This window comes from Papio anubis, chromosome 12, assembly GCF_008728515.1.
Source record: "Papio anubis isolate 15944 chromosome 12, Panubis1.0, whole genome shotgun sequence".
NCBI classification, from domain to species: Eukaryota; Metazoa; Chordata; class Mammalia; order Primates; family Cercopithecidae; genus Papio; species Papio anubis.
In genome coordinates, this window is record NC_044987.1 from 79,458,871 (window position 1) to 79,482,053 (window position 23,183).

General features: G+C 44.9%; 1 protein-coding gene across 1 annotated transcript; it reads right to left on the reverse strand.

Moving 5' to 3' along the window:
- Positions 1-12,795: 12,795 nt before the first annotated feature.
- Positions 12,796-17,480, reverse strand: DBX1 (developing brain homeobox 1). The gene is made up of 4 exons (XM_003910129.5): positions 16,595-17,480; positions 15,834-15,935; positions 13,679-13,881; positions 12,796-13,217 (listed from the first exon to the last, which is right to left on the reverse strand). The coding sequence occupies exons 1-4, from the start codon at positions 16,959-16,961 to the stop codon at positions 12,855-12,857; spliced, it is 1,035 nt and encodes a 344-aa protein (XP_003910178.1). The 5' UTR covers positions 16,962-17,480; the 3' UTR covers positions 12,796-12,854.
- Between the last annotated feature and the right edge of the window lie 5,703 nt (positions 17,481-23,183).

The window sequence follows — 23,183 nt, forward strand, 5'->3', positions numbered from 1 at the left end:
GTCTAAACATGGTTCTAAAACAAGATGTTTGTGCCAAAAGGAATTCCAAGAGGCATTACCCTGATGGTTGAGGGGTGTGGGGGAGCAGGGGTGAGTGAGTTAAATAATAGAATCATCAGCCCCACTGAGCTTGAGCCATTTGGAGGTGGGGTACACTTTTGTTGCTTTGGATTACCAAAGAATGAATTGAAACTTCACTTTTTCTTTTATTAAACACCTTATGCTAATAGTATTTTTGTCATTTACACTATAAAGAATGTGGTCTCATTTTGTTCTTAGCAACCTCTATGCAAACACATTTGGACTCTTTTTACATAAACTTCTTATATGGGGATAATTGTAGATTTACATAAAAGCTGCAAAGACGGTTCAGAGTGTTCCTGTATCCCCATCACCCAACTTCTCTAATATTAACATCTTATGTTAGTATGGTACATCTGTCATCATTGATGAACCAATATTGATGCATCATTATTCACAAAAGTCATTTCTTTATTGAGATTGTCCTAGTTTTTGCCTAATGCCCTAATGTCCTTCTTTCTGTTCTAGGATCTGGATAGGCTACTACTTTGCATTAGGTTGAGCTTGGTTTTGCATTGGCATCAAAAAGTCATATTTTTTTTTCTTTTAAAGTAAAACCATCATGTTAAAATTAAGGAAATGTTTTTCTTTTTGGAGGGTGTAAAGTTACAGACTTATTTACATTTCTGCCAGGTATATAGTCAATTAATACGGTGTTTTAAAACTTGGATTGTGCAACTCCAGCTAAAGACACTTCTTAAAGGAAAGAGAGTGAATATCTACCAAAAGGACCCCTTGTAGAGGCTGAAGTTGGTGGGGAGAAGTGGTAGTGATTTGAATTCTGCAGTGTCTCTGCCCTTAGTGGAAAGAATGTACTTGAATCTCACCTCTGCTGTCTGGTTAATTGAGGGAAAGTTACTTAGCCTCAGTTTCCCATTCTGTCACATGCAGATATTGATCCTTTCACGCAGGGCTGAGGTAAAGGTTAGATGCAAAGGAAATAAAAGCACTAGCATTATACCCAGCACACTATGGTGTGTTAAGTAGCCATTACTGTTATTCATTTACACTTCAGTAAGGGAAAGAGGCATTTTAGAAATGTTTTACTTGTTTCAGTTTATTGCCTTTGAGTGAAAACATCTCCTACAACAGCGGTCCCCAACCTTTTTGGCACCAGGGACTGGTTTTGTGGAAGACAATTTTTCCATGGACGGGGGGTGAGGGATGGTTTCAGGATGATTCAAGTACATTATATTTATTGTGCATTTTATTTCTATTATTATTATATTATAATATATAATAAAATAATTATACAACTCACCATACTGTAGAATCAGTGGGAGCCTGAGCTTATTTTCTGGCAGCTAGATGGTCCCATCTGGAGGTAATGGGAGGCAGTGACAGACCATCAGGCATTAGATTCTCATAAGGAGCACGCAACCTAGGTCCCTTGCTTGTACAGTTTACAGTAGGGTTCGTGCTTCTATGAAAATCTAATGTCGACACTGATCTTGCAGGAGGTGGAACTCAGGAGGTAATGCAAACAATGGGGAGTGGAAGTAAATACAGATGAAACTTCACTCATTTGCCCACGTTCACCTCCTGCTGTGCAGCCTGGTTCCTAATAGGCCACAGACCAGTACCAGTTCGTGGCCCTGGGGTTAGGGACCCCTGTCTTACAACATCACTGTCCACAAAACACATGCGAACAATATCCTTCTCCCTGCTCTTTCTTATGTCTTTCTTGAAACAATATGGTTTATGGTTTCCCCATCCTACCCTATAAAAATTATATCATCCTTCAGGGCGATAGGCAAATTTCACCACAAAGCCTTCCTTGATGCCTTCAGTGTTGGTGAGAGGGGAAGGGTTTTGGAGTCAGGGATGACCAAAAAGATCTCTGAATCTATTTTCTCATCTGTAAATGGAATTTAAAATAGTCATCATGTGGAATAAAGAAAATAATGTATGTAAAATGCAAATTACTGCATCTAGCATATAGTATGTTCCTCCAATAATAATAATAGCTAATGTTTTAGATAGTAGAATGAGAAATGGAAAGAAGCAGAAAATCTGTTCAGGGCATGCATGCAGAGGCAGGTCTTGGCAGCTGATTCATTGTATTGTGTGGAGGAGAAAGGGAGGGGTCAGGAATAGCACTGGGTCTCTAAATTTTTGAACAAGAGAAATAAAGGCATTCATAGTTAGGGGCAAAAGTCATTTTTTATTTGTATGAATGTGTTGTTGCAACTAGAGGACATGCCACTTGGTACTGATCATATGGAATTTAACAAGTTTTGGGGACACTCAAGGGCTGATGTCCAGAGACTATTGACCATCTGGGTCTGGAGCTGGGAATGTCAGCAGCGGAATGTAGTTGAGTCACCCGGCGCCAAAGTATGTTAGTGGTGATGAATTTGTAGGGGACTGCAGCAACCTCAACTCTTGCCTCCTCAGAAAAAGGAATTCGACTGAGAGCATAAGGCAGTGCGAGAGACTGAGGCAAGTTTTAGAGGAGAAGTGAAAGTTTATTAGGAAGCTTAGGCGCAGGAATGAAAGGCAGGAAAGTACACTTGCGAGAAGGCCAAGCAGGCGACTTCAAAGGTCAAGTGCACTGTTTGACCTTTGGCTTAGGGTTTTATACGTTGGCATAATTCTGATGTCTTGCATCCCTTCTCCCCTGGTTCTTCCCTTGGGGTAGGCTATCCCCATGTGCAGTGGCCCACCAGCACTTGGCAGGGGCCACATGCACAGTGTGTTTGTTGGAGTTGTACACATGCTCACTTGAGGCGTTCTTCCCTTGCCAGTCTAGCATTCCTAGAGGAAGGCCATACACCAGTTAAACTCCGCCATTTTGCCTCTTAATGCATATGCTTGAGCCCACTCACCCAACTCCTGGGATCTTATCAGAAAGCTGCAGATGACCAGTTTTGGGTTTTTTCTGTCTCTTGGGAGACTGCCTTTCCCTGGTGCTGGCTATGATCAATTATTTTAGAGAGTTTAACACCACCTGACCATCACCTGATGGTCACTTCACATTCCTGATGGGTTGTGGGGAGCCCCTCTTCTGTCCTGCTTATGTCTGACTAGCTACCTACCATAACAAGAAGAGAGAACTTAGAGTGGCAGATTGGGGTTCTGCATCATACAGGTGCTAATTGAAACTGGAGAGGAACAGATCACCCAGGTAGCTTGTAGAGAAAGAAGGAGCAAGGACTAAAGATAGAACATTGAGGTACATTAACATTTAAGAAAAAGACAAAGATTGAGGAGTCCAAGGATGAGGCTTAGACACCTTGAGGTATATTTCAGGTAAGGGATGGTTAACGTTGGTGAGAAGTTGCCAGTGAGAAAGACAGGCTGAACGTGGGTAGAGAAGGGGTTATAGAAAGGAAGACTTGCGAGAAGGGAGAGTGGCTTGAAAACCTGTAAAAGGCACAGGTGTGGTTGCAGTTGAGTTTTTAGGTGGGGTGGTAGGAACTTGGCCTAATAGATTTCTCCCATCTCTCACTACAATAAAGTAGTTTATATGTGTAGAGAAGTGGTTCTCATAGTGGGATGTGAGGATCCCTGTAAGTTCCTAAGACCCTTCTGCAATTGTATGGTGGAGTTTTCCAGAGGCTACATGTGTGATAATATCCCCCTCTCCCCCTCTGATGGCTGCAAATGGAATGTTTGCTTGTATTTTCTTGTGGTTCCTAGAATTTTCTAAGGAAGTAGATGTAGATTTGTATGCATTTCTAGGAATTAACTCCATTGTTTCCCTCAGCACTTCTACTGTGCTCTTATCTGCCTTCTTGTTATACCTGCTACAACACCTATAACCTTGTTATTCAACCAATTGTTATTTTGAAATTCCCAAGTTTCCTTTGAGTCTATGCAGAGACACAAGAAGTGCACTTTGTTGTCTTGTTTAACAATAATACAGTATTTTAAAAATTCTTTGAAAACGTTCTACACTTCAAGGTTTTACCAAACACTGCTATAATTTTAGAATTTTACGTTTTATTTCAAAGTGAAAGAAAATTCATTTGTCATATACAGTTGGCCCTCCGTATCCATGGGTTTTGCATCCATGAATTCAACTAACTGTGGATCAAAAATACTTGAAAAGAAATGGTTTGTACTCAACACGTACAGACTTTTTCTCTTATCATTATTCCCTAAACAATACAGGATGACAAGGCTGGGCACGGTGGCTCATGCCTTGTAATTCCAGCACTTTGGGAGGCTAAGGTGGGAGGGTTTCTTGAGCCCAGGAGTTTGAGACCAGCCTGGGCTGGTGAGACCCCATCTCTACAAAAAAATAAACAAAAAAATTAGCCTGGCATGGTGGCATGTGCCTGTAATGCCAGCTACTAGGGAGGCTAATGTGGGAGGATCACTTAAGACTGGGAGGTGGAGGCTGCAGTGATCTGAGATCACGCCACCACACTCCAGCCTGCGAAACAGAGCAAGACTCTATCTCAAAAAAAAAAAAAAAAAAAAAAAAAAAAAAAAGCATAACAACTATTTGCATAGCATTTACATTGTATTGGGTATTATAAGTAATCCAGAGATGATATAAAATATACAGGAGGATGTGCAGAGGTTATATGCAAATACTACACCATTTTATACCATGGACTTGAGCATCTGTGGATTTTGGTATCTGTAGGAGGTACCAGGCCCAATCCCCCATGGATACCAAGGGATGACTGTATCTTTCTCATATTTAAGGATGAATTGTTGGCTTTTAAAAAGGAGATTAGCAGTCCGGGCGCGGTGTCTCACACCTGTAACCCCAGCACTTTGGGAGGTCGAAGTGGGTGGATCAAGAGGTCAAGAAATACAGACCATCCTGGCCAACATGGTGAAACCCCGTCTCTACTAGAAATACAAAAATTAGCCAGGCATGGTGGCATGAACCTGTGGTCCCAGCTACTAGGGAGGCTGACACAGAAGAATTGCTTGAACCCGGGAGGTGGAGGTTGCAGTGAGCCAAGATTGCGCCACTGCACTCCAGCTTGACGCCAAAGCAAGACTCCGTCTAAAAAAAAAAAAAAGGAAATTAGACTCATTTTCTCAATCCACAGCTGTACTATATACTTCTAAAAATACTAAGAAAAATTGAAAATGACGTATCAGAGCTTTTCTGAGTCGGAGAAATATATAAAATATACATGGAACGGAGAAATATACAAAACAAAACAAAACAAAACAAAAGCCTGAATGTAACTAATTAAGAAAAAAATTATGTCAAAAGTTACCTTTTCCCTCAGCTTTATTGATGCTAATAATTTATCTTTATTGTTTTACACAAGAGACCATTCTTAGAAATTGTTATTCTTCCAATTAAGTTTTACTATCAGTTTGAGGGCAGCCATTTGGAATTTGAATAAAGGAATCGAAGTGAACTTTTAAAACATAGACATGACACACTCTTTAAAAACTAAAAAACTGTTCGTTACACCTCTTCTCACCCGGGCACAGTGGCTCATGCCTGTAATTCCAGCACTTTGGGAGGCCAAGATGAGTGGATTACCTGAGGTCAGGAGTTTGAGACCAGCCTGGTCCACATGGTGAAACCCCGTCTCTACTAAAAATACAAAATTAGCTGGAAGTGGTGGTGCATGCCTGTAATTCCTGCTACTTGGGAGGCTGAGGCAGGAGAATTGCTTGAACTCAGGAGGGGGAGATTGCAGTGAGTCAAGATCTGCCATTGCACTCCAGCCTAGGCCACAAGAGTAAAACTCTGTCTCAAAAATAAATAAATAAATGAAACCTGTTTGTTACACTTTTTCTGACTAGAAACGAAAAGGTCACTAAAGCATCTTACAAAATAAGTTATTATTTACATTGACTAGGAAAGTGCACTCAATAGGTAAAAGACTAATAAAGCCCTGTGCAGTTACATTAATTAACACCTACTGGATAGTCAGCTAAAGGAATCACAACAATGCCATTTTCTAGTGGTATAACAGCTCGAAAAAGACTGAGTTAATAAATCACCTGAAAAATTATACTTTTGCTTTGAAAATGGCCAAATATACAGAAGTACCTGGACCTTTTATTCTGCTTGTATTCATTTAGTACTTGCACCAACTAATTAACAAACAGCTTCTTTTATATGAATGCCTAACAACAAATACAAGTGTTGCTGAAATATTTAAAGTGTTGAATGCCTTTTTAAATCTCATGGCTTTTTGTGGAACAACCGTGTTGAGATTTTTGTGGATAGTGTAAAACCAATGGTCAATAAAACTGCTAGCCTACCTTAAAAGAAATAAAGGGAGTAGCACCAACCCACACTAGTGGTCATTACATTCTCTATGATCCCCCACTCATCCCAACACCCAGCCAATTTCACTTAAGAGTGTGCTCAATAAAGCAGGAAACTTTATTGGTGTTATTAAATCTCAACCCTAGAGTATATAATATGCAACCCTTTCAATATTCTATATAATGAAATGAAAAGTATGCATAAAATATTTCTGCTAGGCTGGGTGCCATGGCTCATACCTGTAATCTCAGCACTTTGAGAGACCGAGGTGAGTGGATAACCTGAGGTCAGGAGTTCGAGACTAGGCTGGCCAACATGGTGAAACCCCATCTCTACTAAAAATACAAAAAATTAGCTGGGCGTGGTGGCATGTGCCTGTGATCCCAGCTACTCAGGATGCTGAGGGAGGAGAATCGCTTGAACCTGGGAGGCGGAGGTTGCAGTGAGCCAAGATCATGACACTATACTCCAGCCTGGGTGAGAGAGCGAGACTCCATCTCAATCAATCAATCAATCAATAAATAAATATTTCTGCTGTGTACTGAAGTGTGATGGTTGTTTCAAAGAAAAACGCTCATACAATTGTTAGAACCAGCCATGTTTCTCATGGAACTCCATTTTTACTTGAAAATATGACTGACAGACAAACCATGCTCAGAGTTGGGTATCTCAAAGATATTTTCTCAAAAATAAAGTAAGCCTGTCCATCGAGAAAACAACTGATAATATTTTTCTCAATAATAAAATTAGAGCTTTTAGATAAAAATTTGAGTCTTGGAAGCTTGTATCTGCTACCATAAGCTTGACAGCTTCTCAATACTTATTTTGATGATGAGATGGGTGGTGATATTAACAAATGTGATGTTTGATGATGTATGAAAAGGGTTAATATTTAGAATATCTTCATGAGTTAATGAACCAATATTTTCCATATGACCAATGCATCATGTTACAAAATCATACATGGGTAAAATACCCATTCTAAGTGGAAGACAGACCAATGGATCTTAATGTAACGGAGTTTAAAAGTTCATTAATATGATTTTAGATTACATATTGCAGCTAACCATTCAATAACTACCACTTGTCAAGTTTTGTTATTCTAAGAACAACCACAATTATCTAAAAAGACTATACAAATTCTCCTCCTTTTTCAACTGCGTATCTGTATAAAGCTGAATTTTCTTCATATCACAACAAATGACAGAAACATATAAGAGAATCCAGCTGTTTTCTATAAAGTCAATCATTAAGAAGATTTGTGGCCAGACGCTGTGGCACATGCCTGTACTCTCAGCACTTTGGGAGGCCGAGGCAAGTGGATTACTTGAGTCCAGGAGCTCCAGACCAGCCTGGGCAACATGTCAAAACCCTGTTTCTAAAAAGAATACAAAAATTAGCCCAGCATAGTGGTGTGTGCCTATGGACCCAGCTACTCAGGAGGGTGAGGTGGGAGGATTGCCTGAGCCTGGGAATGTTGAGGCTACAGTGAGCTGAAATCGTGCCACTGTACTCCAGCCTGGGAAACAAAGTGTGACACTGTCTCAAAAACAAAACAAAACAAAACAAAACAAAAAACCCAAAGATTTGCAAAAATGTACGACAGTGCCATTCTTCTTTTTTTTTTGAGACGGAGTCTTGCTGTGTTGCCCAGACTGGAGTTCAATGGCACAGTCTAGGCTCACTGCAACATCTGCCTCCCGGGTTCAAGCATTTCTCCTGCCTCAGCCTCCTGAGTAGCTGCGACTACAGGTGTGTGCCACCACACCCAGCTAATTTTTGTATTTTTTAGTAGAGATGGGATTTCACCACGTTGGCCAGGCTACTCTCAAACCCCTGACCTTGTGATCCACCCACCTTGGCCTCCCAAAGTACTGGGATTATAGGCGTGAGTCACCGCACCCGGCCCTACTCTTCTAACTTTTTTTGTTTTATAATATATGTGTCATAAAATGTAATATTTTATTGATATTTAGTGGATTTGTTTCAATTAGTAAAATATTTAAAATTTATCTCGATCTTAATTTCTTGTACAATAAATATCAATAGATAAAACCTATAAAAACAAAAAAAACCTTAAGACTTCAATAATTTTTAAGAATATAAAGGAGTTGTAACACCAAAGTTTGAGAATCACAGGTTTGGACCATAGGAAGGAGATCTGGTGGTGGGATAGGGCATTTAGAAGCATGAGAAAGTTTTAATAACCATTGATGATTTATTTTTTTCACATAACTGCACAACATTAAAAGACATAAAGCTCTGTTAGAGAGTTTCCACTGGTTGAATTTCAGTTAAATGTGTTTTTAATCAGTTTAGTCAAGGGAGTAGGATTGTTATTATCTGAATTTGAATTCTGACTGGGTGACCACAGGAATATCACCAAAACTCCTAGCCTCAATTTTTGCATCTATAAAATGCCTCTACCTTAGAAGGGTTACTGTGAGGTTAAAACTCATGTAAATTTTGCTACAGTGTGTTTTGTGGATCAACCACATTAGCAATGCGGGTACCCAGAGCTCTGAACCATGATCTGCATTTCAAGGAGACCCTCAAGTGGTCCTTATGCACAGAGTAGTGCTGGTGTAAGACACCCAGGAGACTGTCTGCCTGTCACATTGCTCAATAAAAATCTCCTTTTTTTTTTCTTTTACCATTTATTTCTTATTCTTTAGCTTATACATGTAACTATTTCAGTCTTTTTGGACCAAAGTTATTGGTTTGATTTTTTAAAAATACATCTGACCTGTTAATTTAATCCCTTTTTCTTATCAGCCAAAGTAATCCTTACATTCATTTGAAAAGTTTAAAACTTCCAGACCTGCAGTCTAGATTCTAGAGTGTCTCTTTTCTCCTTTTTTATTAAAAAAAAAAAAATGTTTAAGCCAGCAACTCTGACAATGAGCCCCATCTGGTTGGTGTGCGTGGAGACCCACTGCCTATATAACTAGAAGATCTGTCCCTCCTTTTATAATAATTCATTTATCCACTCAACACATATCAAATAACCAATATGTGTATGGGACTGTGAATGACATTAGGGGAACAGTGTAAAATGAACATGCTCCTCACCCTTGTAATGGAAGAAACACTAAAGGAATGAACCAAAACACAGCATTTATAGTTCTCAAGAACACTTTGTGAATATATAAGTAATATATGCTTTTAAACAAAAATCTCGAGTATTGGCTGGGCATGGCGGCTTATGCCTATAATCCCAGCACTTTGGGAGGCCAAAGCATGCAGATCACCTGAGGTCAGCAGTTCGAGACCAACCTGGCCAATATGGTGAAACCCTGTCTCTACTAAAAATACAAAAATAAGCCGGGCATGGTGGCACGGGCCTGTAGTCCTAGCTACTTGGGAGGCTGAGGCAGGAGAATCACTTGAACCTGGGAGGCAGAGGTTGCAGTGAGCCGAGATCATGCCACTACATTCCAGCCTGGGCAACAGAGTGAGACTCCATCTCAAAAACAAAAAACAAAACCGAAAAGCAAACAAACAAAAAAACTCAAGTATTTTTTCCTTTTCTACATTTTATTGATTTTAAAAAGCACTGTATGTATATCTTCAGTGCTTTGACTTCTACATTGTCTTATAATATTGCTTATCTCACATTTTTCACTTGCCTGCCATAACGCTGATGGTTGCTAGATTTTCAATTCTTCTAGCATGTGAGTTATTTTTCTAATAAAACAAATTTTTAATTTAGCATTGTGGTAAAAAAATGCACATAACGTAAAATGTACTACCTTAATCATTTTTTAGTGTGCAGTTGAATAGTGCTAACTATATTCACATTGCTGTGCAACAAATCTCTAGAACTTTTTCATCTTGTAAGAGTGAAACTCTATATTCATTGAACAACAAACAACTTTCTATTTCCCCCTCCTCCAGCCCCTGGAACCACAATTCTACTGTTTCTCTGAGTTTGACTACTTTAGATACTTCATACGAGTGGAATCATGCAGTTTGTCTTTTTGTAACTGGTTTATTTCACTTCATGTAATGTCTTCAAGGTTCACCCACGTTGTAGCATGTGACAGGATGTCTTTCTTTTTTAAGGCCGAATAATATTCCATTGTATGTATATATCACATTGTATGTATCCATTCATCCACCCACTCGTGGACCTTTGGATTGTTTCCACCTCCTGGCTATTGTGAATAATACTGCAATGAACATGGTTATGCCTTCAGAGTGCTTTGACTCCAGATGTACACACTAATGTGCACCTGTGCCTGAATGTGATTCTTGACTATAAGAAAGAATGTTTGAGCTGGCAGAAAGGGAAAGGTAGGCCAGGTCAGGCTTACGGTCAGGCTCTCATGTTGGACATCCAGGCAACAGCAGAGAGATAGAAAACAGCCTGAATCCTTCAGAGTCCTATCTGAAAGGAAAGCACTAACTTGGGTTGAATGCTGACCATGCTGAACACTTTTGTGTCTGTTGATGGGGAAATGCGAGAGGTTTTTTGAATTATGATTATGAAAGAACAATTATTTTCTTCAACTTCACAACATCGTGTATAACAATAATGAAAAGTGATCACCAACATCAGGAACAAGCCCAGCAGGGCGTCTTAGCATGGAGGTGGTTTGAGTTATTTGAAAATAGGGTTAATATAGAATATATTCAAATTTCAAATATAATACAAACTACCATGAGTTTGGATTAGGATTGCAAAGAAACATGGGTGTGTGTGGCTGATGCGGCAGAGACCAAACTCTCAAGGGCACAAAAGTCCCTGCCAGGATCTAACCTGATGTTCTTTACTCCCTAGCTTGCTGGTTAAAGAAATCATTCCTGCTGAAAACTAGTCTTTAAAGAACTTTTGTTTCATATGCAGACCCCAGAGTCAATATCTGGGCTCCCATGTCAGGCCTGTAGATGACATTCCTGATAAAATCAGGTCATACACAGAAGGAATGAGTCAAGACCAGTTCTGAAGCTTCCCTGAGGACCAGGAAAAATGCCTTCAAGGAGGAAAAGAAAAACTATTACAAACTTGAGCCACATAGACTGACTTGCATGAATTTCTCCTAGCCCATCATTTCAGTCCTTAGAGAAGAGGAGGTGGCTTATTGCAAATTCAACTTTTGGTATCACTCTGGAGCTCCTTTACTTGTAACATAGCAAATATGGTTACTTTAAGATACAGGAAAGCAGAAAAGGCACTGGCCTGAGAGTCAGATGGTTTCTAGTTCCAGCATGGCTACTTACTAGCTGGGTGGCTTTGGACAAGTGGCTGCACCTCTTGAACCTCAGCTTACCTCCTGTGAAACCCAGCCCTGGGGCTAGAATAGCTCCATTCCTTTCGGCTCTACCATTCTGTGAATTAATGACATCAGTTGACCATTGATTTCATCCATTCTACTTTTTATTTGGCATTTGTTCATTTGATACATATATACATATATAAAAATCTGTACGTGGTAAAAATACAAAATAAGTATTTCTTTATAAGTTATACAATTAAACAGCTACCTTTTTAAAGTTTAAAAGCCATTGCAAAAAAAAAAAAAAAGAGTGAGAAAGAAATCTGGTCCGTCCTTTAAAGTCATTCACAATATCCTTGGTATAAAATATTCATACAACACATGTGTACAAAATAGTGTACAGTTCATAAGAGCTGTGCAAAGACAGCAAAGTTCGGTTAAAAAAAATCAAAGAGGCTGTGTAGGTCTCTCTGTCCACACCATGCTCATTTCCCAGGAGGTTTGCAGCTCAGCAACACCTCCCTAGGAATAACAAAAGGGCACAAGGTAGAGTGTGTGGTGTGTATACCGTGGATACAGAAAATAAAAAGAAAAAGCTTTAAAACACACATACAAGAATAGAGACTGCTCCTTCTCCCCCTTTAGAGAACTCACTTCTTTCCCCAGAGAGCTTTTGGAAGGTGACAGAGAAGACTCAATATGTATGTTGTGCCTTGGACCAGAAGGCACTAATATATATATACTGTTTTTGTTTTTGTTTTTTCCTTTTTGAAAATCTTGAGCTTTCTAAGAGAACACCTATGGGGAGACAGGAGTGGCGTAGGGGGTGGAGATGAGAGACTGGAGTGGAATAGGAGCCCCTTGCTACCTATTAGGGGAGGTGGAGGGATCTAGACAGTCAAGGTTGTTGGAGTTAGTTATATGATTTGGTGTTTTCACTCCTAACTCGGTTTCCTCCTCCATAAACAAATTTCCTACCATATAGGGTGGTTGCTGCTAACGACCAGCAGGGCCTGTCTCACAGTAAGGTCCAGGCCATGGGACCGTAGGACACCCCACTGTTTAAAACAGTTTGCAATAAACAAAATAGAATGGAGCCCTTGCTGAAAAGTTAAGGCTGGGACCAAAACTTAAAGTTAACTTACGTGGGGAGGACTATTGGGAGTTGTTTTTTGGGGGAAGGAAATGTCTCTTTGGGGCTACCGCAGGGCCGGTGGCGCCCTCAACGAGGTGATGGTTCTACAGTCGAGAGAGGCAGCATCTGGGCAAGGGCAAAAGTGAACGCGCAGACTGGACCCCACCTCTTCAATTTCAAAGCACTTAAAAACAGTACTCTGGAGTGCGAGCGGCTTCTAGGACACGGTGATTTCCTCCTCTTCTTCTCCCTCCTCTTCCTCCTCGGAGTCTGAGAAGTCCGAAGGTTTCCCAGGACTGCTCGAGTGCGCGGGCGAGGGGGGCAGCGGCTCTGGCAGCCGTGAGTCCCGCAGGTGCGGGGGGTCGGGGGACGCGTGGTAGGCCAGGCGGTGGCGGGGGCTGCCCGGACCCTCCTCCTCCTCCTCTTCGTCCCCAGGACCCTTCTGGCCCACGTCGCTGAGGTCCGGGTGCGGATTGAGCTTGGTGGGCAGGGTCTGCTCGCGGCAGCCCCCGCTAGACAAGAGTTCGCGCTCTTTGGAGTTCCGCCATTTCATGCGTCGGTTCTGGAACCAGATTTTCACCTAGGATGTCCCGGCGGGCAAGAGGAAGAGAGAAGCAGCGGTCAGATCTGGGGCCCCGGGGGACGCACGGGGCGGGGAGTGGAGTGGGGAGCAGGCTCTGTCCTTCCGGCTGTGTCCGCTCCCCACCCCCAGAAATGAGTCCAGGTGGATCCCCGCATTGACTCCGCCCCCGCATCAGCGCGCGGTTCCCTTTGCCCCACCTGCTGCCATCCTGCCCCGAAGGGCGGGGTTGGGGGACCGCTGAGCCTGGGAGAGAAGGAGGCAAGTGGGGGTGGGGAGAGAAGAGTTCTATCCTGCGGAGCTTCGAGGGTAGTGGCCCGTGTACTCACTCCCTCTCTAGGCCTCGGTTTTCCCATCTGTACAGTGGGACCTAAGCGGTTTCCGAACCCTTGCAATTGACGGGTGTGCCTGGAAGCGGTGAAGGGCGGGGGCGGGGGGTGCTGTGGAGGAACTGCGCTCACCTGCGAGTCTTTCAGGCCCAGCTTGGCCGCCAGCTTCTTGCGGTCGGGCTTGCTGATGTACTTCTGCTTCTGGAACATCTTCTCTAGCGCCTTGCGCTGCACGTCGGAAAAGACTGCTCGACGCAGCATGCCCCGCCGAGGCTTCCCGCGCGCCGCCAGCGGCCAGGAGAAGGTCCCGGGGATGGGCACGACGCTGGAGGACGCTGCAGGGTGGGGGGAGGTGGTGAGTGAGTGGGCGTACGCCCCCCATCCCCAACACGGCTCTCCCTGGCTTTTCGCTCTGATCCCTTCATCTCTTTAAAGCGCTCCTTTTTCTCCCCCTGGAGAATAGGCCACGAACCTACAAACCTGCGAGAGTGAAAAGCGCTTTCCGCCCAAATAACTTTCCCTTTCAACCGTGCAAACCCGGATTAGGTAAAACCACGGAAACACAGAAAATAGCCCCCACAATAGCAAGTTTCATTTTTCCATTCAGTGGACCCAGGGAAACAAACCTGCGTACATCAGCTAAAACAGCAATAGAAAAAATAAATTACAAAAATAAAAACAAAATATCCAACCGAGGCCACTGGGTTTCTCCCCTAAGCTTTTATCATTTCTGTGGCTTCTGCATTCTTTAGATGAAAATGAGGTGCTTTACTATTTTGATAAAGAGGGAAAAATCCGATTTAGATTTTTTTGAAAAATCCAATAAGTATTCATCTTTTTAATATTAATCCTTCCTCCCCTCCCCCACGAAACGTAAAGAATTCGGCCCGAATACATGAAAAGTGGCAGCTAATTAGCACATTGACTGCTTCCCAATGGGTATTGGTATGATAAAAGGGGGGAGAGTTTCGCTTTAAGCGAAAGAAAAAAACAAAACAAAAAGAAACAGAGACTCTAATGAAGCGTGAATGGTAATTGTGTAGTAATGAACTAACAGAAAAAGACTGAGGACAAGCAGCGAAAGCCATATATTACTGGGACAAAAGAGATTTACACTTTCAAACTAAACACAACTGCAGGCCAAGACCATTGGGAGAATACTGATGGCAGAGGCTTCTCTTCCCCGAATCGTTTTCATTAAATGGACATGAAAAGCTATTTATAAAGCTCGGGTTGTTTTTGTTAGAGCATTGAGATGAGGGAGAAAGGGAGCAAATTCCATTATTAGCAGCAGTGTGAATGGTGGTGGTGGTGGTGGTGGTGGTGGTGCTGGGGGGGGGGGGGGGGGGTGGCGAATTCTCTCTCTCCCTTTAAAAAATCAATTGCTTGTTTCTTTTGCTGATATTTGGGAGTGCTGTCGTGATTTTACCCATCCCCCGCAGGCCATACCCAGTTTTTCTTCTCTTTATAGGGACTCTTCTGCCTCCCTTTTAGTTTTGATCAGTGGCAGAGTTTTAGAGCCATCGTTTGAATCATCAGTGAGGTTACAGGAAGAAAACCTGGTGGAAGCTGTTTAAGGTATTGCTCCTTTAGGCTGGGAGACAATTATGGGCTTTCTTCCAACTGCTTCTTATTTTTCAAGATCAACGTTGTTTTATAAGACAGAGTTCAGAAAGGAGTACGAGAAGGAGTTTGGAAATCAGGCTGGAAATAGAAAGTTGGGATTGGGGGAGGATCTAGTCCCCCTCCCCCTGGGCAGCCCTAGGCATCCCACACAAGAGGGCACCCCATGTGGTCTTGTGAAAAGCCCGAAGACCTGAATGAGTCTTAAAGAGAAATTAGCCCCGGCTGGTAGGTGTCTCTCGGCGGCGTGGAGGGACTAGGGCCGGTCTGTGTGTGGCTGCCCGGAGGAGCTGACCAATTGGTCATGGTGCTGAAACCTTTGTGGGGAATCGTGGCCAAGTGCACTGACTCTGTGGGAAAACGGCGGCGTGAAGGGATGCCAACAGCTCCTCGCCGGGAAGGGAACCGCCTCAAATTGGGACCATGACAATTCCTGCTAATTTGTAGAGCAGGGAATTGGTGCAAAGTGTCAAGCAGTCACTGCTTGTGCTAAATAGGGCATCAAATTGGCGCGACGGATTCATGAATGTTGTACGCCTCGCAACCTCTGAACCAGAGCATAACCCCGAGGGGTGGACGGAGAAATATGGCTTCGGAGAAAGGAGCAATGGGCCGGGGCTCGGGCGCCGCCCTGCCTCGCGCAAAGAAGGGGGACAAGACCTACCTGGGAAATAAGAAGATCTGATGAAAGGCTGAAAGGACCCTTCGAAGTAGGGAAATGCGAAGGTCTTGGGAGGGACGCTCTGGAGCAAGGCTGGGGATGTTTCTGGCGGGCAGGGGAGGGGGGCAGAAAGGAGAGAGGGAGACAGAAAGAATCTGATTACGTACTTGCCTATTGTATAGCACACTGAACGCACGATATAATTAGCCCTTCATCTGGTTTCAAAGACATCTTTCTTATATGTTGACAGGGTAAAATAAATCTTCCCAACATTGTCTTATCTGTAAAACTCTTTTCTTTGCCCCCAACATAATTCTCTGCGCCGTCCCACTCTACCCCAATCTCCACCCTGGGCACTAACGAGATAGGTAGGACTGAGTGGGGATGAAAGAAACTGGAGATTTATAATATTAGCTAATCCAATAAACATATCATATTGAGTTAAAAAAAAAAAAAAAAAAAACTCTCCTAGAAGCTCGAAGGCAGAAACGCAGACGTCCAGGGGCGTGCGCTCAGCGTTACTGCACCAGATGAGACTGCGTGTGCTCCAGTTCATTCCGAGGATGGGGAGAGCCTGGAGGCTTTTCTTCCCCGGAATTGACTGGACTATTCTCATATTGCCTGACGTAGGGTCTCAGAGTTCGTGCGTATGTGTGTGCACCGATATGTGTGTGGGGCCCCGCTCGCTAGAGGAAACTGAGGCCGGGAGGACTCCGCGCATGCCTGGTACCTGAACGGGCCCTCAGGGTTCTGCCCTCGCTTACCTGTTCTGGGTCCCGAGGAGAGGATGGCGTTCACTCCAAACTTCAGAAACGTGGTCTCGCTGGCGGGCGAGACGGCAGTCGGCGAAGAGCCGCCCCGCCGGCTCCCGGGACCCGGGGAGCCCAGGTCCGAGGCCCCCGTGTCGGTGAGGGCCGTGGGGGCCCCCTGCCTGGGCGGCGACATGCTGGTGGTGGGCACGCTGCGGGGCAGGTAGGCGGGGGGTCGGCTGATGCGGATCAGATCCTCCACCAGGAAGCTGGAGTGGCCGGAAAATGCCGACTGCAAGGACTGGGGCAGCGTCAAGGTGGGCGTGGGCCGCAGGAGGCTAGGGTACCCGGCGGGGGGCGCGAGGAGGCCGGGGAACATCATGGTAGGCGCGGGGCGGGCGAAATAACCCTTCTTTCAGTGGCCGGAGGGTAAACACCTCGCTTCCCGCCCCTCCCGCCCCCGCAGTGTCCTCTCTCTTGGGCTTAGCAAACGTCTCCAAGTAACAATCCCACTTGGGCGTCTGCGAGTCCTCCGTGGTCCTTCCGTCGAGGTGATGGTTTTATAGTGGCCCGCCCGCTAAAGCACTTTGAAAAGTGACAGCTCTGACAATGAAGTTCAACAAAGTTCTCCACTCGAGCTTCATTCGCCGGAGGCTCTGGACGCTCTGATTGGCGCAGGGGTGCAATTTATGATTGGATTAGTCTTCATAAGCATGGCCCGCACAATGGGCCGGCAACAAAGGCCCGCGCGCATCAATTCTGCATATCGACCGCCTCTTTGCAATACAGTGCGCCCCCAAAGCTCTCGCGGAAGGTTTTTGTTCCGAAGCAACACCCAGGCTAATTAAATGCCTATTTAGAAGTTTCAGATGACATCTTGCCTCATAGAAAAGGAATTATTTAAAGAACGCACTAAATTTATTTGCAGCTCCCCCGCTAAGCCTGGAAAATAAATCAATAAATATTCATAGAAATACATCTTCAGGCTATCAGCAAAGTTACCCTCCCTCTTGTGGGGGTGGGGCAATGAAAAGTTTCAAGTCAGTGGACATAAAAATATACTCCTTTTCCGGTCTCTAACCCTATCCGTTAATCGAGCTGAAGCGTAAAGCAGATGTAGGGGTGAGTGAAATCAGTGTTAGAAGTCCCATTCTGACGACTCAGGGAGACTTGGAAGTGGATGCTTTGGGACCACTGGATGTGTGTCCGTAAGAGTAGGGGAGAGGTCTGGAGTTATTTCATCTCGGGAGACGGGTTGAGTTTGAGCGTTGGTGGATACCTGAACAGTAAAACGAGTCTCCTTCAAATTCCCGGCAACTTGGAAAACGATTTTCTCTAGGAGTTTCTGCAAGGGGCTCTCCGCACCTCACCTTGAGGGAGGAGCGGAGGAGAGCTGCGCTGGGCTGCGGGGCGGCAGGATTCCGCTTGCAAACAGCTCAGGCTGACCGGAAACTGCCTCCGGCAAGGGTATCCAATGGCTGTGAGTGCTATGCTGGCCGTTCTCCAACCACAGAGAGCTCTCGGCATTTTAAGTTGAAACTCACAGCCCTGACATTTTAAGTCATAGCAGCGAACCCTACCACTTGCGGGGCGCTTAACTTGGCCCAAGATTTGTCAGCTTCTTAATTAACTACAACGCACAAACACGTGAAAACCAGAGGGAAGGGATGCGGTTCCCAAGAATGTTGGTCCACCCCAGGAAAGCCTCCTCTGAATGTGGGGCTTCAAACAAGACTCTTCCTGGAGACAGTCCCTTCGCTTTCCTCTGGTTGGGGCTGAGGTGGCACTAAGACTCGATTCCCCCCATTTCTCTGTTCGGCGAGATAACAGATGTGTTAAATGTCCCATTCATCTCTTTAGTGTGGCTGAACCTCCCCAAAGAGAAGTGTGCAGCCCCGCCAGGCCGCCCTGATCCTATTAACCATGAACTAACTGTCACCTTCAGCTGGTTTTCCTTTTTGCTTTTTAACACAAAGCTTTCTGAAAAATCTTATTAACCAGCTTTATTTCTCTCGATGGTTTTGTTCGGGGTGTTTTGTGTTGATGATCTCCATGTCGCTGCTTTAACCATTCAATGAAAGTGCATCTGCGATTTATATCACATTAAACCAGAAACGGAGCCCGCTAAAACTCTCCCTTGATTCAAATTAAAAAGTTATTTAGGGCCCGGCTCCAGAGGCGAATTAATGCTAGAAGATGACGTAAGTACGGAGTTTCTGAGCCCAAGACTGCTCACGCTCATGGGCAGCGGGAGAAAACCAATCAGGAAAGAAACAACTTTTAAATAAGGGGCTATTTAAATATGGGAAGCGCCTCCCTGGAAACGGAAAAGGGAGATCTGTCGAAGAACGTCAGAAGTTCCTCTTTTTGAAGTTTGCAATAACATATGTGAGAAAAGTATAAGCTATCTGAACTCCTGCACTTTAACCTTGCCACGAGAAAGCTTCCCACTGCAATAAGACTGGCTCTCTCCGTTCCTCTCCCGTCCTTTTTTCCTCAGGCCCACCTCCCTCCTTTTCCCACTCCCTTTCCCTCTGCCCCCCACCCCTTTTTCTCTCCGCGTCTTAAGGACTTGGGCAATTGCCAGTTCCCAGAAGGACGCTCCGAGGTCTTCAGGACGTTTGATTCCCTACCGGTGAAGCGCTTGTCCAAGTCTTCCGGATGATCAGAATAGTCTATATTTGCCAAAATCAACTTGGATTTTGTTTTTTTGGAGGGGGGGAACGGTAAGAACTTGAAGTCAGCGTGAGCCCTTCCCACCTCCTCCTTCCCTGTTGGGGCGTTTGCCGGGGTGTAGTTTCCTGCCCGTTGACAGGCTTCATGCCACCCCCTAGCCCCCGCCCCAAGCCCCCGCCATTCTGCCTCACTATAGACTAACTGCTACTAACTTCTCGGGTTTTAAAAATCTACCCTGCCATTTTTTGGAGGGTGGATCAACCCCTTGCTGCGATCCACGTGGACCCTGTTTCCTGGGGTCGGTCTCCACAGCCTCCTAAAGAATTCCTAAAGCGCCAAAGAGGAAAAGTGAGGGCCGGGGCGAGGGCGCGAGGGTTGGCTGCCCGTGAAAAGGCAAAATAAATCCTAGGGAAGCAAGAAATTGGACGAAAGGATCTTACTTTAAGTGATCTCCTTGAACGCGTCTTTTCAAACTCCGCGATAGCCTAAGGGGTTGCGCGGCGCGGCGCGGCGGCTGCTGCTAAGACCTGTGACTAATGCCATTTGACCTGAGCCCGTGGGGTTTCGTGCGTCCTGCCATTCATTGTTATGTCGTTATCTTCAAGTTTATTTCGGAGAAATCACTCGCAGTGTTTGTCTCAAGGCTGAGCTTTCTGTCTATTTCTCTTTCAAGGGAAAAGAAGACGGGAGGGGAAAAGAGAGAATCGGAGGCCCTGGTTTGGGGTTTAAGGTCCTTGCCTACGCTGCGGGGGAGGCCGCAGCAGATCCGGCTGGGGTTCCCCGGGCCTAGGTGGCCAAAGCTGCCGAAACCTCCCTTGGATAGTAGAAAGAGCGTGTCGGAACGCACTCTGGGGGTTCCTTTCACCCATCGCAGGGGAGAGCGAGCATGTTGCTGCCCTGGGCGCAGTGCAGTCCTAGCAGCAGCGCGGCCCTCTCCAGTGCTGGCCGTGCCTGGAATTCTTGGATAAGCAAAGGCCAGCAAGCGAGGCGAAACGGACACTACAAAGTAGAGAGTGGAGTGAGCTTCCCCGCCCTCTGAAAAGATGGCAAGTGTCCGTTTCGGGAAGGCTGCAACGCTAAGGTCACCCTTCGCAGGCTTCGGACCCCCAGGCCTCCACGCTCCCTGCCGTAGCAGCCAACAGAGTGAGAGCACATTTTGGAAGATTGGCCGGACGCCGGGCGGTGACAGGGGAAAGCGCCCGACGCCTGGCTTTGGGGTGGGGGGGGGGGGTGAGGGGGTGGGGGCAGGGAGCTAACGGGCCAGGCGAAGGAGGAGGGCTGCAAGGCTCGGACTGAAAGAGCTTTCCTACCGCCCCAGCCCCTCTTTGCAAGCCTCTCTATTAAGACAGCTCTAAGGGGTTCACCTTCAGAATAGGCCACTAGGAGCTACCGCTGCCCCAGCTCTTTCTAGTGTCTCCCCCCTCACCCCCCATCCCTTTCACACGCACTCCCCTCTTTTTCCTTGAAAATCCTTCTATTGTGCCAATCAAGCAGATGGTTTGCAGGAAATATAGCTTGGCCTCGCTGACCGAAACTAATTTTAACTAGCTTTCCAAGCCCGAAACGTTTGTTTTGCTCTTACAAAATAGCCCCCAAAACAGCTGGCAAGGGTGAATTAAACCCATTAAAGACACATTTATAAGAAATTATATTCACATAGATTGCCTGAACCCCCTTGTGCTGCCTAAGAGAGGAGATGAGCGCATTTAAATGAAAATGTCGCCGGACGCTCCCCTCCTTAACATAGCCTGAAAGTCTCAAAACATTTTACTAAATAGATTAACTTGACTATTGTCTTGCATCACATTTATCAGCTTCATTAAGTGAATAGCTGAACAAATATATTACGCATGCATGAAAAGCTCTTTTTCAAGGAGCCTCATTGTATCCTCAGCCCTGACAGGTGGTTAACTGTGTGTTGTTTTTGTGTGTGTGTGTGTGGGTTTTTTTGGTGTTTTCTTTTACTTTTTTTTTTATTATTATATTTTTTTAACCCGAAGAAAGGGGATCTCTGTAGAGTGGCACAGGGCTTGCAGTGCGGACTTGGAGAAAGTTTACTTTAACTACCTTCTTGGACAAACCTCTGCCCCAGCAATATTAAAACCATGTTGGGCCAAAGAGATATGAGACCGTTCAAAATAATCAAAATTAAATTTTGGTAAGCCCAGCCTTGAGTGCTTTCTCTCTCTTTCATTATCTCTGCCCCCTTGTCTGGGAAATTAATTTCATACTGCTCCTTTTTAAAGCTTTTTAAACATAGCCATTGTTTCTCCTTGTTTAACCAGGTTTTCACAGACTGCAAGATTAAATATTCTTCTTTTTTAAAAAAGAAAATAATAATAAAGACAGAGTCTCATTTTGTTGTCCAGGCTGGTCTCCAACTCCTGGCCTCAAGTGATCCTCCAGCATCTAAATATTCTTTTAACTCACATTTGGATGCATTTCACTTTACTGTATGTCTTTAGAAAACGTTCTTGTCTCCTGGGCCTCGGTGTCCCTATGGGTAAAACAAGGGGTTGCCCTAGAAAGCTCTCTAAAGGCCCTTTCAGATCTGATTTCCTGAGGTTTAAAAACCCTCAACTCTTTGTTGCGTTGTGAAGGGGCCCAGCAACTCCCAGTCCCTGAGCCCAGTGTGATGACAGGAAGGACAGCACCTCCAGGTTCTAGGGTGCTGCCTTGGTGGAGGGGAGGAAAGTGGAGTACTCTAGAGGCCTAAGGCAAATCTGCCAGCTGGGGAGGACTGCACACACTGGGTTCTCATTCCTGGGGTCTCAGGATACACTGGGTACCAAGAGCAAAAGCCTGGAGGTCACGCCACCCTCACATTCTGGTCCACATCCCTCCCTTCAAACTGGCTGCCCTGCCTACTGCTCCTCTCCAGTTCTTGGTGAGAAGTGGGAGGGGATCTTCCCTGGCCCACTCCCCTTGTCCTGGGCCTCACTTTTTAGCTGCTTTGGTTACTGGTGGAGTGCCACAATGAGCCCCTTCCACACCATGCTCCATCATCTTTTCCCTCTCTTGCCTTTTCTGCCTTCCCCTAACCCCAAGCTGGAACTATTGATGTTCTCTCCTGGAATTTTCTGGTTGAAGAGGCTTGGATGAAGGTGAAATTGGTGCTGGGTGGGAAAGGGTATAGAATCTTTCTCTGAAAGGGCTGCTTTTGTCCAAGGCAAGAGGAGCAGAACTGTGCTGTGAATGAAGGTTGTCTTATGATGTAGATAAGTATCTCTGCTTAAAAAAACAAAAGTTAGCCTGGTGCAGTGGCACACACCTGTAATCCCAGCACTCTGGGGTGCCGAGGTGGACAGATCACTTGAGTCCAGGAGTTTGAGACCAGCCTGGGCAACATATTGAGACTCTATCTCTAAAAAAAAAAATTTTTTTTAATTTCTTTTTAAAAGCTGTTTTGGAGCAGCCTCCAGAAGAATAAGAAGAGCTTGTTGGGTGTGGTGATGACTTGCAATCCTTTCCCAAGTGATTAATCTTCCCTGATGGTTTGATGAGATTCTTAGGGAGGGGGCTGAAGATAGTTGTGTTTCTTTTGGAAGAACTTCCTTCAGTCAGATAAGGGAATTTCAGAGCAAGCCACTCACTCCCTGTACTTCAGAAGGAGAAGTGGGAGAGGCAGAAGAAGGTCAGTGAGAGACTTTGTGTCTGAGGCTTATTTCTGAGGACTTTCAGTCTCCTTTGTTCAAAGCACTCAGCATGCCAAAGCGCCATATTTTGGGCTATTGTTTTCTGAGTACCAAGAGAAGGAAAAGAAATTATGTTTAGAATCAGGACGCGTAAACTGGAGGAGTGCGGGAGAAACATCCTTGCCTCTAAACATCAAAGCTCATTTTGTCTCCGTTTGAGATTTAGAGATTTGCCCTGTTGGGACAAAGAGGTAGACACCCATGGGAGGATTGGAGGCAAAGCTACTAGTTCT